Raw genomic sequence first — 13420 nt, 5'->3', positions numbered from 1 at the left:
AATACAGAATTGCAAATTAAAAATTCAAACATGTAACAAAGATCCCAGTTCTCCTTAAAAAAATAAAACTACATAAGATTATATTACAGATAACAAGGGAACTGTAACCATCATCAGAGATTACATTTTTTATATAGAAAAATAAACTTTTACCCACATACATTTAATTAATGTGAAATAGAACTACAACATTTTATATCATATGATTTTTCTGCTATAAAGACTGTTTGCTGAAAAATATATTTTGTGCAAAAATTAAAGGGACTGTATTTCCAGAGAGTAGAAAAGGGAAGATGAATTGCCAGTGGGCACCCAACATCAGGAACAGGGTTTTCTCCCAACACCTACCCCACTGCACTCTTAACAGCAGCATTAATAGTTGCATCAGCAGAAAGATCTTTCTCAAAATAAATCAAAATTATTTGTGACTTTGCATTTCCAAAGACTGAATGATCTTACTTTCAATTTTATTAATTTAAAATAAAGTTGCTAAAAGTATAAATTTGATGGCCTAAGAACTGAGGTTGCAAAAAAATAAGTAAAAAATTTTGTGTTATCAATCAACATATCACAAAATAAAGTATTGTTTTGTATGTAAGAATTATGTCATGAAAATAATTATTTTCTTACAATTTGTATTACCCTATTACGTTTTATAAATAATAAACTATTTTTAGAGGAATAAGTTTTATATTTTAATTCCTTAACTGTATTTTTTTCTTCTGCTTTTTGAGCCAGGAGCCTTGCAGTTTCATTTTGCTCTGGGTCTTCCAGATGATATATCTGGCCGTGGTTCCCTCACTTCTGGTCTAGCATTTTAACCAATATAAATATGACACAATGACTCAAAGCCCTACAGACTTCCTCTAATAGATAGCTTCCAATATAGAAGAAGAGGAATAAAGAGAGAGAGAGATGGAGAGAGGAGCGAGTTGGGGGGAGGGAGGAAGAAGATAGTAATGGAGAAAGAAGTCAGTAAATTTGTTTACATTTTTCCCCCCAGGGGTACCTGTTTCTCCATCAAAATGGGTGCAAACACATTGGAGTGGCGATCGGGCAACACTAACATTTTCTCATCTCAACAAGGAAGACGAAGGTCTCTACACAGTTCGTGCACGAATGGGAGAATATTATGAACAGTACAGTGCTTACGTCTTTGTTCGAGGTAAGGCCTGGCAAAAAGCAGAACATCTGAGAATATTTAAAACACTGAGTTCATATCAATCTATCCAAACATATTTTGGGTAACGATGAAAGAGCTGTTTGAAAATTCCTCCCGGGACCTCCCTGGTGTCCAGAGTTCAGGACTCAGTGCTTCCACTGCTGGGGTGCCAGGGTTCAATCCTTGGTCTGAGAGCTATGATCCCGCAAGCCACATGGTGCGGCCAAAAAAATTAAAAAATTCTCCCGGATGATGTAGCACAGGGATGTTAGCATCCGGTAAAGTTAGAAGGGATGTGAAAAGGTCAACCCTAAAAGCACCAGCCTGAAGGTGACCAGTTTCTAGACTGTGCTGCCTCTTCAGTGAGCCGCCAGCGCCGTCCTCTGCAGGTGCTTGAGGGGCTACATCCTAATGATGTGAACGAAGTCATTTAAAGAAGGAACAATAAAATAGCAATGGCCATTCACTCTTCATCTGTTTTGGAGAGCTAATTTATTATTTCATTCCAGGCCTTCTCTTACAGCTTTAACGAACTAGGAGGCAAGATGCTACAACCGAATCTTTAAGACAAGTTATGATTGTTGATTTTAACAGTCTTTCTTTTCTCAGCAGTGTCTTGAACGGGTAGGGTATGTACAAGTGGAAATGTTCTTGCTACATGAGATCCGAGCACACTTGGAAGACCATGAACATGTCCTGGCCACAAGGGTAGTGCTCTGTGTTCTTTTATGTGACTGTCAGTCAGGTGTGGCCACACGAGCAGACAGAGGAGGGGCTCAGGAAAATAGAGTGTATTACACTCACAGGTCCTGGAGACCCACACTGGGCCACACGGGGAGGCAGCCGCATTGCTCGCTCAGGAAGAAGAAGGGTCAGACCCTTCTGAGAGCTCGGACCACAGTCTTTACTGGATTTCCTGTGGAAAAGGCAAGGCGGGGCGGGATAAACAATTCAGGATCGGCTAGTGTGAACAGTTTCAGTGGACCCTAAGCCATAGGGGTCATGCCTAGTTGTCTGGTGCCTGGTGCTGAGATGGTTAACTCAGAGGAATATTTCCTCCTGGGGTACATGGCTGGATGAAGGAGGTCAGCCCTGGACCTTTATTCTTTCCGCTTTACTAATTTTCCAAAGAAGTCTAAGGCTCTCAAAATGTTAGGATTCCCCTTCATTTTAAGATGCAGAAACTAAAGCTCAGCAAAGTAAATTGATTTCCCAAAAGCCTCACGGGCTTTGTGGGTGGCACTAGTGGTAAAGAACCAGCCTGCCAATGCAGGAGAAGTAAGTGATGCAGGTTCGATCCCTGGGTTCAGTCACAGGTTCTATCGCAGGTCGAGAAGGGAATGGCAACCCGCTCCAGTACTCTTGCTTGGAGAATCCCATGGACAGAGGAGCCTGGTGGGTTACAGTCCATGGGGTTGCAAAGAGTCAGACACGACTGAAGTGATTTAGCATGCATGCAGAAACTTCACAGTTATTTAGAAACAGAAGTGGTACTAAGATGCAGGTCTTCTGGTGGCTAACCCAGGATTTTAGTCAGGGAATAGGCTAAGCTGCTGAAATGGAACTTGAAAACAAGAAGTTTATTTCTGTCCTGTGTCCATCAATGTAGAAGGGTGGTCCAGATGGTCCTGCTCAAAGCACTCGTTCAGAGCCTCTGGTCCCATCTGTGTTGCTGCTCGGCTGGCCCTGTGTGCTGCCCCGTGCTCCCAGGCCAGCCTGTGGGAGGGGAGATGCAGAGATGCACACAGCACTTCTTCCTGGTGAATACACCTCCATGTGTGTTGGGGAGCTGGGGTGATGGAGTTCTAGCTGGACAGCATGTTACCCGTGGAAGATCAAGGGTTCCAGTACCAAAAGGCAACAGGAGGAGTGGACACTAGGGACGGTGAGCAGTCTACACCACAGCCGTACTGAGCAATAATAAATGATCATTGGATTCTGCCTCAGATCAGCTGCTGATAAAGATACATGGATATCTCTACCAACTGAAAACTGGGTATTTTGGAAAAAGTCAGATCTTGCAAGGGGGAAAAGAGGGTAGCCTTCTGGGTCATTTGCAGTGAAAATGGACACATTGGAAATTATCAGCAAGTATATTTATTTAACCACCTTGATAGTCCTGGCCAGATGAGAACTGAATAAGCAAACAGTCTTTGCCTCTGCTCTCAACTGTCTTACCTGAACTAGAGTCTCTCTGGTGACTCAGAAAGCACTGAGTGATGCCTTGAGGAGTCCCTCTGTGTTCTTTTCCTAGGAGCTCAGACACAGTCCAGGGTCTTCTCAATAACATTTCTCAGTGGCCATGCCAGGGTCATGGTCCTTTGCAGGTTGAGGCCAAATTTCACATTACTAACTGCAGACAGGTGGAAGGATTGAAGTTTATCATTAAGCTGGTCTTCATTTCACAAAATAAGGGAAGATTCTAAAATGTATCAGATGTTGAGAGAATTGAGAAGATTCATGGAAAGATGAAATTGCAAAGACGAGCCTCAGAAATTGAGTTGTGAATTCAACTTTTAGAAGACGATTCCCCTCGTAAGTTTATTTTAAATGCTATAGTTTGGATTCTTTTATTTTTTTAAAAAATCTTTGTTGAGATGTAATTACACACCATAAGAGTCAACCATGCTAAGTGGACAGTGCTTTTTGGAATATTTATAGAGCTGTGCACCACCAGCCCTCCATCTACAATCCAACTTTAGAACATTCCCATCACACCCCACCCCACCCGAGATATTTCTTGTGTCCCTTCCCCACTCTCATTCCCAGATTAGCCTCCAAGCAGCCACTAATCTACTCCCTGTCACTATAGACTTTCTTTTCTAAACATTTCTGAATATGTGATCTTTCACTTTTGTCTTTTTTTTTTCATTGAGCATGTTTTGAGGTTCTTTATGATGGTAGTTTACTTCTTTTTATTGCTGACTAGACATGCTTCATTTTATGTGTCTATTCACCAGTTGATAGACAATTGGATTGTTTCTGCTCTCTGACTACTATGAATAATGCTGCTATGAAGATTTCTATTTGTATGCATTTACCTGGGCTTTCATTTCTCTTGGTTAGATAGCTACCACTGGAATTGCTGGGTCATATGTTAAATTTGTGTTTAATTCTTGAAAAACTGCCAGAGTGTTTTAAGTGACATTTTATGTTTTGCTTTTTTTTTTTTTAAACTTTGAGCTACATGAAGCCATTTCCATGCTTTTTTTTAGAGCTCTGGTATTTTGTTGCTTAGGAAATAGCTTCTGAACCAGAATGATCAGTGCAGAAAGCACCATATGTCAGCAGAAACACATTTCAGAGATGTACACTTTTGGCCAGGGTTTTATTACATATATACTATATGTTCTTTTTGAAAAAAAATAGATAATGTAAATAAGCAAAAAAGGACAAAAGAAAAGCCATCATAAGTCTACCATCCAGAGATATCCAAAATTATCATTTTAAAACATATTCTTTGAGACTTCTAAATATTCTCCCCACCCCTCCACACATACATGGTGGGGAGAGCAGAGAAAGATAATAAAGTGATGGATGGGATATAAATGTAACGAAAAAACAATTACAATTGACAGATAAATGGATAAAAAAGTTTTTGCTAATAAAGCAATAAAATTCAAAAGATTTTTACATTCAGAAGATTTACAAGGTTTTTAGAATCCATTAGGATGAAGGAATGGATGTATAAACATGTTGGTGAGTGTAAATTGGTTCAGCTTTTCTCAGGGTGTTTTGTTACTATATATCAAGTGTGCACTTTTAACAATTCTAGTTCTAAGAATTTTAGTGGACAAAACTGAGAAAGGAATGTTTGTTTTGGGGAAAGTCTGGAAGGAATCTAGGTATCCACCAATCAGAGTTGAAAATAATGTGTAATAAACAGTCCATAAAAACAATGGAAGTACTGCACAACAATGAAAGCTAATGGTGTATGTGTGCGTGCTAAGTCACTTCAGTCATGTCCCACTCTTTGCAACCTGTGGACTGGAGCCCTCCAGGCTCTCCTGTTCATGGGATCCTCCAGGAGAGAAGACTGGAGTGGGTTGCCGTACCCTTCTCCAGGGGATCTTTCCAACTCAGGGATCGAACCCGTGGCTCTTATGTCTCCTGCATTGGCAGATGAGTTCTTTACCACTAGTGCCACCTGGGAAGCCTCTAATGGTGTATACTTATAGTAATTAATATGAAATATATTTTAAAAAACAGTTTACATGAAACTATATAGTCTAATCCCACTTTTATTTAAAAAACAATCTTAAAAAAATTGAAATGTAGTTGATTTAGATTATGAAAAACAAGCACTTTTGAGTCTATAAATATAGAAAAAAATCCAGAAAAGTTTAGGCCAATGTATTAATAGTAGTAATCTCTGAGTTATGGAATTAAGAGGGATTTTAACATATATTTTTATTATCATATATTTTATAAGCATGCACTACTTTTATAATAAAGATAAACAATAGAATTTCTTACATTTTGAAAAAAGTTATTAAATAGCCTGTGTCAGAGATCAAAATATAAAAGAGGAACAGGCTAATCTTTGGCCTAATCAATCAAAGCTACAAAAAGTTTGACTATTTGGAGCATTGGGAGAAGAAAGGGCAGAGGCTAAGAAGAGAATTGACATTGACCAGATGGGTGCCATGGGCCAGGTGCCCTGCAGCAGCTGTCGAAGGCGAGAGCACAAGTGTGAAGCAACATAACAGTTTCAGATTTGACTTCCAGCAGCTGCTATACAGAATATGTGTTTTGAAAGATTTTCAAGTCCACACAACAAATGGCATATTCTAAGCAATTTTATAGAAATGCTGAGAAATGGCTCCCTAAATGCTTACTGTCTGCCAGGCTCTGTTACACACAATAAATTTACTTATCAGCACCAAGTTTACCAGTTGTTATACTACGGGCTTTTTGCTTTAAAAAAAAAAAAAAAAAAAAGGCATGGCTAGAGGTTGCCAGCTGCCTTCATTGCAGCTGAGCAAATCTTAGGCCTATTAAAGTCAGCGTTTCTACCTCCTGCTAGCTCCACTCTGGGACTTCCCAGGTGACTTAGTGGTAAACAATCCACCTGCCAAGGCAGGAGACTCAAGAGATGCAGTTTTGATCCCTGGGTCGGGAAGATCCCTTGGAGGAGGAAATGAAAACCCACTCCAGTATTCTTGTCTGAAAAATGCCATGAACAGAGGAGCCTGGAGGGTTCCATACAGTCCATGGGGTCACAAAGAGTCAGACATGACTGAGCGACTGAGCACACAACTCAGCTCCACCTTCACCATCAGCTGACCTTCTCCCGAGCATCCAGTGCTCTGAAAGCCTGGAAGGACAGACGTTTCTCCCCTGCCCTCCCCAAATGCCCGTTTGCCATCGTGTGGCATGCAGGGATTCTGCATTGTGTTTCAGGCACGATGATTTAGTTAGATTCTCCTATAGCACTTACACAGGACATATTACCCTGCAGGTTCATGAGTTCACACAAGTTCATGGGGCAAGAAACAGAATGTTCAAAACCAAAATGATTTGAGCCCTTCACAGATAACACACACCTATTCGATTCAGAAGCATACAAACAAACATCTCAGCCCTCTTAGCAAATATTTTGGTGACTTACAAGAGTTACATAAGTGTAGCTCATTGGAAAAGAAAGTGTTTCTTATTTGGTCAACAAGAGTGCTTTCCCTGGGTGAGTGGCTCCTGCAAGTCTCAGCCTCCTCCCCTACTAATTCCAGTTATTAAAGTGCTGACCGGATGTCGGCAGGAATTGGCAGCTGTGGATCTCCTCCCCCAGGGGATTCTGCCTCCTATCTTAGTCGTTCTCACTTAAAAGACTATTAAATGGTTATTTTCATTCCCCTTCCTTTCCACCTAAAAACACCCCCAAGTCACTAATTTATCTGTGCACACACTGCTGAGGGGACCTACAGTCAGCAGATCCTGTTTCATGGGCAGTCACTGAACTCTGTTTCTTGTATAGTCCTGGACTTTTGCTAAACTCAGATAAACTAAGCTCAGATGTGGGTATTGCATCAGAGTTCCTTTCGCAAGTATCTTCAGTTTGGGAACAAACATTTAATTAAAATGAATGTTTTTGTTTCTCTTCCAAAATGGTAGTCCCAGCATAGGGATGGGCAAAACTTCTTGGTTCTTCTCTTGTGGATCCAGAAGGTGACAGAAGGGGCCGTTTGCTCCCCCTTGGAGCCATTTATAGTTTCTGAGTAACGCTGCACAATAATTATCTTAAGAACAGACATTCTGGCATAATTTACATTAGACTTTTCTGAGAGCAGTCTCGGACGTCTCCATAGTTATTTTCTTTTAGAATATTTTGGGCAGGCAAGGGCCACAAGGCCAAGGTCATGGGTCCTTTTCAGAGCCCTTTCTGACATAATGTTGCTTGTACTGAGGGTGAAAAACACACATTGTTATTTTGGTAAGCAAATTACAACATTGATGATTGCTCTACTGGGGCCAAATGGAGTTCCCTGGTGGCTCAGTGGTAGAAAATCTGCCTGCCAAGCAGGAGACGTGGGTTCCATTCCTGGGTCCGGAAGGAGGAAATGGCAACCTACTCCAGTATTCTTGCCTGGGGAATCCCATGGACAGAAAATCCTGGTGGGCTATAGAAAAGCCTGGTGGGCTATAGAAAAACCTGTGGGGTGTGGGGTTGCAAAAGATTTGGACACAACTTAGCAACTGTACAGCGACAACGATAATAAACAACTACTTGGCCAGCGATGTAGCCACTGCAGCGATGTGGTAAGAAAGGCCTGACCTTGGTTTTGGGGGCTAACACAACGCATCTGAGAGGGTTCACGGGGTCCTTCTGTATCCCCCCAGATGCCGATGCAGAGATTGAAGGAGCCCCAGCCTCTCCCCTGGACGTGGTGTGCTTGGATGCCAACAAAGATTACATCATCATCACCTGGAAGCAGCCGGCTGTGGATGGAGGGAGTCCAATTCTGGGATATTTTATTGATAAGTTAGTACCTAGAATGACTTCAGTTAGAGTGATTGGTTATAGAGATGCCTGCTTGGTTTCTCCCACCATTTCTTTCGCTCTTTTTTTTTTTTTTTAAATACTGATTTTAATTTTTATTTTATTTACTTATTTTTTGATCGTACCGGGTCTCCGTTGCTCTGTGGGCTTTTCTCTAGTTGTGGCAAGCAGGGGCTACTCTCTAGTTGAGGTGTGTAGGCTTCTCATTGCTGTGGCTTCTCTTGTGGAGCACAGGCTCTAGGGCATGCAGGCTTCAGTGGTTCCAGTTCCCAGGCTCCAGAGCACAGGCTTAATAGTTGGGGCGCATGGGCTTAGTTGCTCCATAGCATGTGGAATCTTCCCAGATCAGGGATAGAATCCACGTCCCCTGCAATGGCAGGCAGATTCTTTACCACTGCACAACCTGGAAAACCCTCTCCCACTGTTTCTTGGTGAAGTGTTTTCTCTACCAGTCTTGTCTCCCTCTTTTCCTCTCTGTCTCTGTCTCCAAACAGATTGGTATGAATATATACTTAACTATCTGCTTACCTCAATTTCAAAGATAGTTCTTCAATTCTACTACCAGCCCAAGTCACTAATTTGACAAGAGTATTATGAATCTGTACACCTGATAGAGGCTACTTTGGAAATGAAATAGCTGGTGTTTAACACACATAATGTCCATGTTCCTAGTATGTCAGTAATTTAAGAATATTAAATAATAATACTCTAGGGACACTAACAAAATTTTATTTACATCAGAAGAATCAGCTTGACAAATAAATATCTATAGTACTAAACTATGTTTTATCTACAAATTGTTGCTGTTTACATTCTCCAATATTTAGAGGCTTTATATTTATAGTAAATGGGCCTTACACATGAATTTGGAGAAGGAAATGGCAACCCACTCCAGTATTCTTGCCTGGAGAATCCCATAGACAGAGGAGCTTGGCAGGTTACAGTCCATGGGGTCACAAAGAGGCAGACACGACTTGGCGACTAAACCACCACACATGAATTAGACAGTGAGCTTAGCCAACGTAGACAACAAATTTAGATTATTGACCTAAAACCATTATTGTCTGATTTAGTTTCTTTTCAAATAGTTGCTCCAGTTCTCTTCCATTTTTGAGTAATAAAGTCTGACTGTAAAAACCACTAGGAACAGATAACCTGTGCCACTGTAGTATAACAGGTTTGTACCAAGCTGGATTAAACTTAATATTTCTAGAAATAAATAAGTATATGCCTACCAGGCTCAGAACCAACCAGAGAAATGTTTATAATAAGTTATACACAATTTAACCTATACTAAAATGCTTCCACATTATTTCATCATTGAGTAATGATGACTTGTGAAATTTTAGGTAGGTTCTTTTTCATCCTCACAGTTTCTGCATTATTGTCTTTGGTAGATTTACAAAGAATTTTCAGACTTTGATCATTGAAAGACCAGGGACAATCAGTACATCTTGTTTTCCTCTTGCTTTAGTCATAATGAAAATAACCATAATGTGGTGAATATTTATTAAGCATTTGCTGTGTGCATGGCACTGTTCTAAACATTTCACGTGCTTGCCCCATTAACCCACAGCCACTCTTTGAGAGGTAGGTGCCATTATTACAGACAGGAAGCAAGTAGCTGACCCATCGCCGAGTCCTAGTGGCAAAATGCTAAGTTTGTGTTCTTGCTGTGGAAGTCTCCAGAGCAGCTGCTCCCCACCTTCCTTTCTGCCCACATGAGAGTTTGGAAGTGAGTTCCAGGACCACTGGTCACTGAGACAGTATCTGCTCAGGGGAAGAGGGAGCTTCCTGGCAGAATTCCTGGAGGCAGGGGAGGTCTGTTGCTTGTCCAAGCCTTCTAGCTCTCCCCCTTGGCCAGTTCACAGCAGCTCCAGAATTCCTACAAAGGAAAATTCAGAGGGAGGGAGTGGAAGGCATAGACTGAAGCCTTATTTGATACCATTTCACGTAAGATTGAAGAAAATGTCCATTTATCTCAAAGAATGGAAGGGTGATGGTAAGGAAGTGAAAATAACATCCCCCACCCCCACTCCAACTGCCTTTGGACTGCCATTGGCACCCTCCTCCCCCTTGAGAATCCTTTGGGAAATTATACCCTTTGGACAGAGAGCGGAGTTGGGGAAGTGATAAAAATTCAAAGTGCAGTGCTCTGCTCATAAAAAATAGTGAGTTACTTACTGCTGCATTCTGAGGTCACACATTGGGCCCCTCAGACTCTATTGATCAGGCTGAAAGCATGATATGGACTGTCATCTTTTTCTCCTGGGATGTGACCCCTCTCTCCCCAGCCATTGGCTGCTGTAAAGGCCCCCAGTAAGAAATCAGAAGTTCCAGGGACTTAGCCTTCCCTTGCCAGGCCCAAGGATTTCCCTGCATCTCATCAGTCTCATCTGATAAGAAAAAAATACAGTGCCCATCTCGCTGTTCCACCCACACCGCGTGTAGTGACAACCAGTGAGCTCTTTCCAGACTATAGTACAGAGAGGTGTCTTGTCAGGTGTTAACTTTCTCAACCGTAGTTCCATTTTTAAAAGACAATGCCTAAGAACGATAAAGAAATAAGTCACTAGTGGTAGAACTGAAGACCTTATCTGGGGGGATGTTTGGGGGGTCCTCCCCCTTCTGCTATGTAAAAACTGTGCATACCCGCCTGCTTCTTTTTTTCCCCTCCCAAAAGCCCCTCTGCTTAGCACAGGAGACCCCTCAGCTGCTCGCTTTTAGTGAGGTGGAAGGATGTACATGTCTTCATGAAAGCTCTGAGGTTTCTTTTCCTAACTGTTAGAGTAGATCCGTTGCAACTGAGTGGAGCTGAGTGCCTGCAGTTATGTATCTGCTGCAGGCTGCTCCAGGTGGATGTTTTACAGAGCGAAGCCCTGAAGCACTGGGGTGGGGGTGGGGGGGCGGGGAGTGGGGTTTGCAGCCCTGAAGCCATCTACTTAGCCATCCTCCCTCTCATATTCTTGTCTATCACTCTCTCTCTCCCTTAGATGTGAGGTGGGCACAGACACTTGGTCTCAGTGCAATGACATTCCTGTGAAATTTGCTCGTTTCCCAGTCACTGGGTTGATCGAAGGCCGTTCTTACATATTCCGAGTTCGAGCTGTGAACAAAGTTGGGATAGGCCTGCCCTCTCGAGTCTCTGAGCCCGTGGCGGCTCTGGATCCGGCTGAGAAAGCTAGGCTGAAGAGTAAGTGTTTCTTATTTTTCAGAATGACCTTTTAAAAATGATTGCTGTAGATCCCATTGCAAGGTTATTCTTCCCCCGTCCACCAGAGGGAGAAGAGAATAAGAAATCCTTTACTGATCAGAAAAATGCTAGGGGGAAGAAAACAAAAACAAAAACTTTTTCTGTTTTTTAATTTATCTATTCACTAAGGGGTTTATTTTATTTAGAGTCTTTGCCTTATTTAGCTGAGTTCCAGGCATTGTGTTTGAAATGAAAATATGAAAACCTGGAGCCTGAAGAGCATTTTTATTCATTTTATTAGAACACTTCCAATATACTTTTCTTTCTGGTTTAGTTTCTTAAAATTGTAAGGTAATTTTCTTAACACTGAATTTATCCCTTATAGCATTAATAGCGCAACACTGTGAGCTTCTGATATCAAAGGAAAATCACATTTACAACATTATATCTGATCTGTACTCGAGTTTCCGTATTAGGCAGTCAAAAATAATCTTTTCATATAGTTAGCCTCCAAGTCTCGATGTCAAAATAGTGGTATGTGAATTATGACCTGCTTTTGTTTCATGGGAACCAATATAGCATCCTTAACAATAGGGACCATAAAATGACAGTGAAGAATTTTTGGACCTTCCTACTTCAGTCTATGTCAGATTTCTCAACCTTGGCTCTACTGACATCTAGGCCAGTTATCTCTTTGCTGTGGGGGCTCTTCTGTGCATTGTGAGATGTTTAGCAGCATCGTTGGCCTCTACCCACTAGACGCCTGTAGAATCTGCACCCTCACCACCTCACCCCCATCGTGGCAATCAAAATTATCTCCAGATGTTACCTAATGTCCCTGGGGGCACAAAATCACCAGTTGAGGACTACTGGTCTGTGCCATTTACCACATTTATAGCTTTTCTTGACCTTAAGCACATGCAGTGGCATCAATAAAAAATCTAATAAAATGATGCCCCCTTCTCTCTGGAGACTCTCTGATCAGGCTCCTCAACTGCTCTCCAGTCACTTTTCACCTGCTTTTTCACTTTTCATCCAGCTTCCCTCCATCTTTCTTAATTCCATCTCATATTTTCACTTACTCCTCCTTTATAAATTTCAATGAAAATAAGATTTGCCGGAATTGAAAATAATTTATCTTGCATTTCACCTTTCTGTTTTTGTACACACTCTGGTGGAAAGTACCTCGTTTAAAGCAAGAGTTGAACCATTCTCTCTGATGTCTTTCTACAATCACAGAAATGAATTTCCTCTGTGACTCTATACTGCCTGAGTCACTCATTTTCCTTTACTTGGGATCAAAAATGCTTCCCTTTGTAAGTAACAGTTTTAAAAGTAATGGAAAGAGATACCTTTGGTTGAGCTTCACTGCATGATCAACAACGCCCGCCATCACTTTGATCTTCATTATGACAGATTCAAAACAGCCAGGCTTGCATTGTTCTCGAGAGGTTTCTCCCAGGTGTATGCTATCTCTTAAGTAGGGTGAGAGAGCCTACGTGGTTCAGGAGATACATGTTGAAGAGTATATGGACACAGGCTGTTCCCCTTGCTTGTGTGAGTACAATTCCAGAAACATGGACTCTGTCCCGGCAAGTTCTGGGCTCTTGCAGATTGTGAGTTGTTTGATGCCCAGGGCTGTGCCCCTTGCCCCCAAATACTATGCACACACTTGGTAAGACTCATTAGGAAGGTACAAGCTAGTAACAAACCCATTTATGATGAATCTGGACCGTTTATCAGTTTCTCAGTGCAGTTGAACTGCGTTTGTGAATGTTTCTGATTTTTCACACTTATCTCTATTAGGCCGGCCCTCAGCACCCTGGACTGGACAGATCATTGTCACTGAGGAAGAACCAACAGGTAAAAGCTACGTTTTCCCCTGATAGTATTGCCAATGTTCTGCCATTCGGTTTAGCTATTGTGGAAGGTATGGTGTATATTATTTAAGATGTTTTGGAAAAAACATACTGAAGTATTTGGAGATCATGAAGTAACATATTGTTAGAGGATCACTTTTTTTTTTTTTAAGATTTATTAAGGTATAATGACATGGACCAAACTGCAT

The 13420-nt window shown here is 41.5% G+C and overlaps 2 protein-coding genes across 3 annotated transcripts in view; both read left to right on the top strand.

The window, feature by feature from the left end:
* The window catches only part of LPIN2 (lipin 2), a 375312-nt gene that overhangs the window by 170402 nt on the left and 191490 nt on the right, over positions 1-13420 (top strand). The window lies entirely within an intron of this gene.
* MYOM1 (myomesin 1) overlaps positions 1-13420 on the top strand; it is a 120810-nt gene that overhangs the window by 40553 nt on the left and 66837 nt on the right. For both annotated transcript variants that reach the window (XM_055559208.1, XM_055559207.1), the window contains exons 10-13: positions 1004-1165; positions 8000-8141; positions 11153-11352; positions 13159-13215. In XM_055559208.1, the coding sequence (XP_055415183.1) occupies positions 1004-1165; positions 8000-8141; positions 11153-11352; positions 13159-13215 (561 nt within the window). The remainder of the gene's footprint in view (positions 1-1003; positions 1166-7999; positions 8142-11152; positions 11353-13158; positions 13216-13420) is intronic.

The sequence above is a fragment of the Bubalus kerabau genome, chromosome 21, assembly GCF_029407905.1.
Source record: "Bubalus kerabau isolate K-KA32 ecotype Philippines breed swamp buffalo chromosome 21, PCC_UOA_SB_1v2, whole genome shotgun sequence".
NCBI lineage: Eukaryota > Metazoa > Chordata > Mammalia > Artiodactyla > Bovidae > Bubalus > Bubalus kerabau.
Note: the sequence above shows the minus strand (reverse complement) of the source record. Positions and strands in the feature narration are given on the sequence as shown.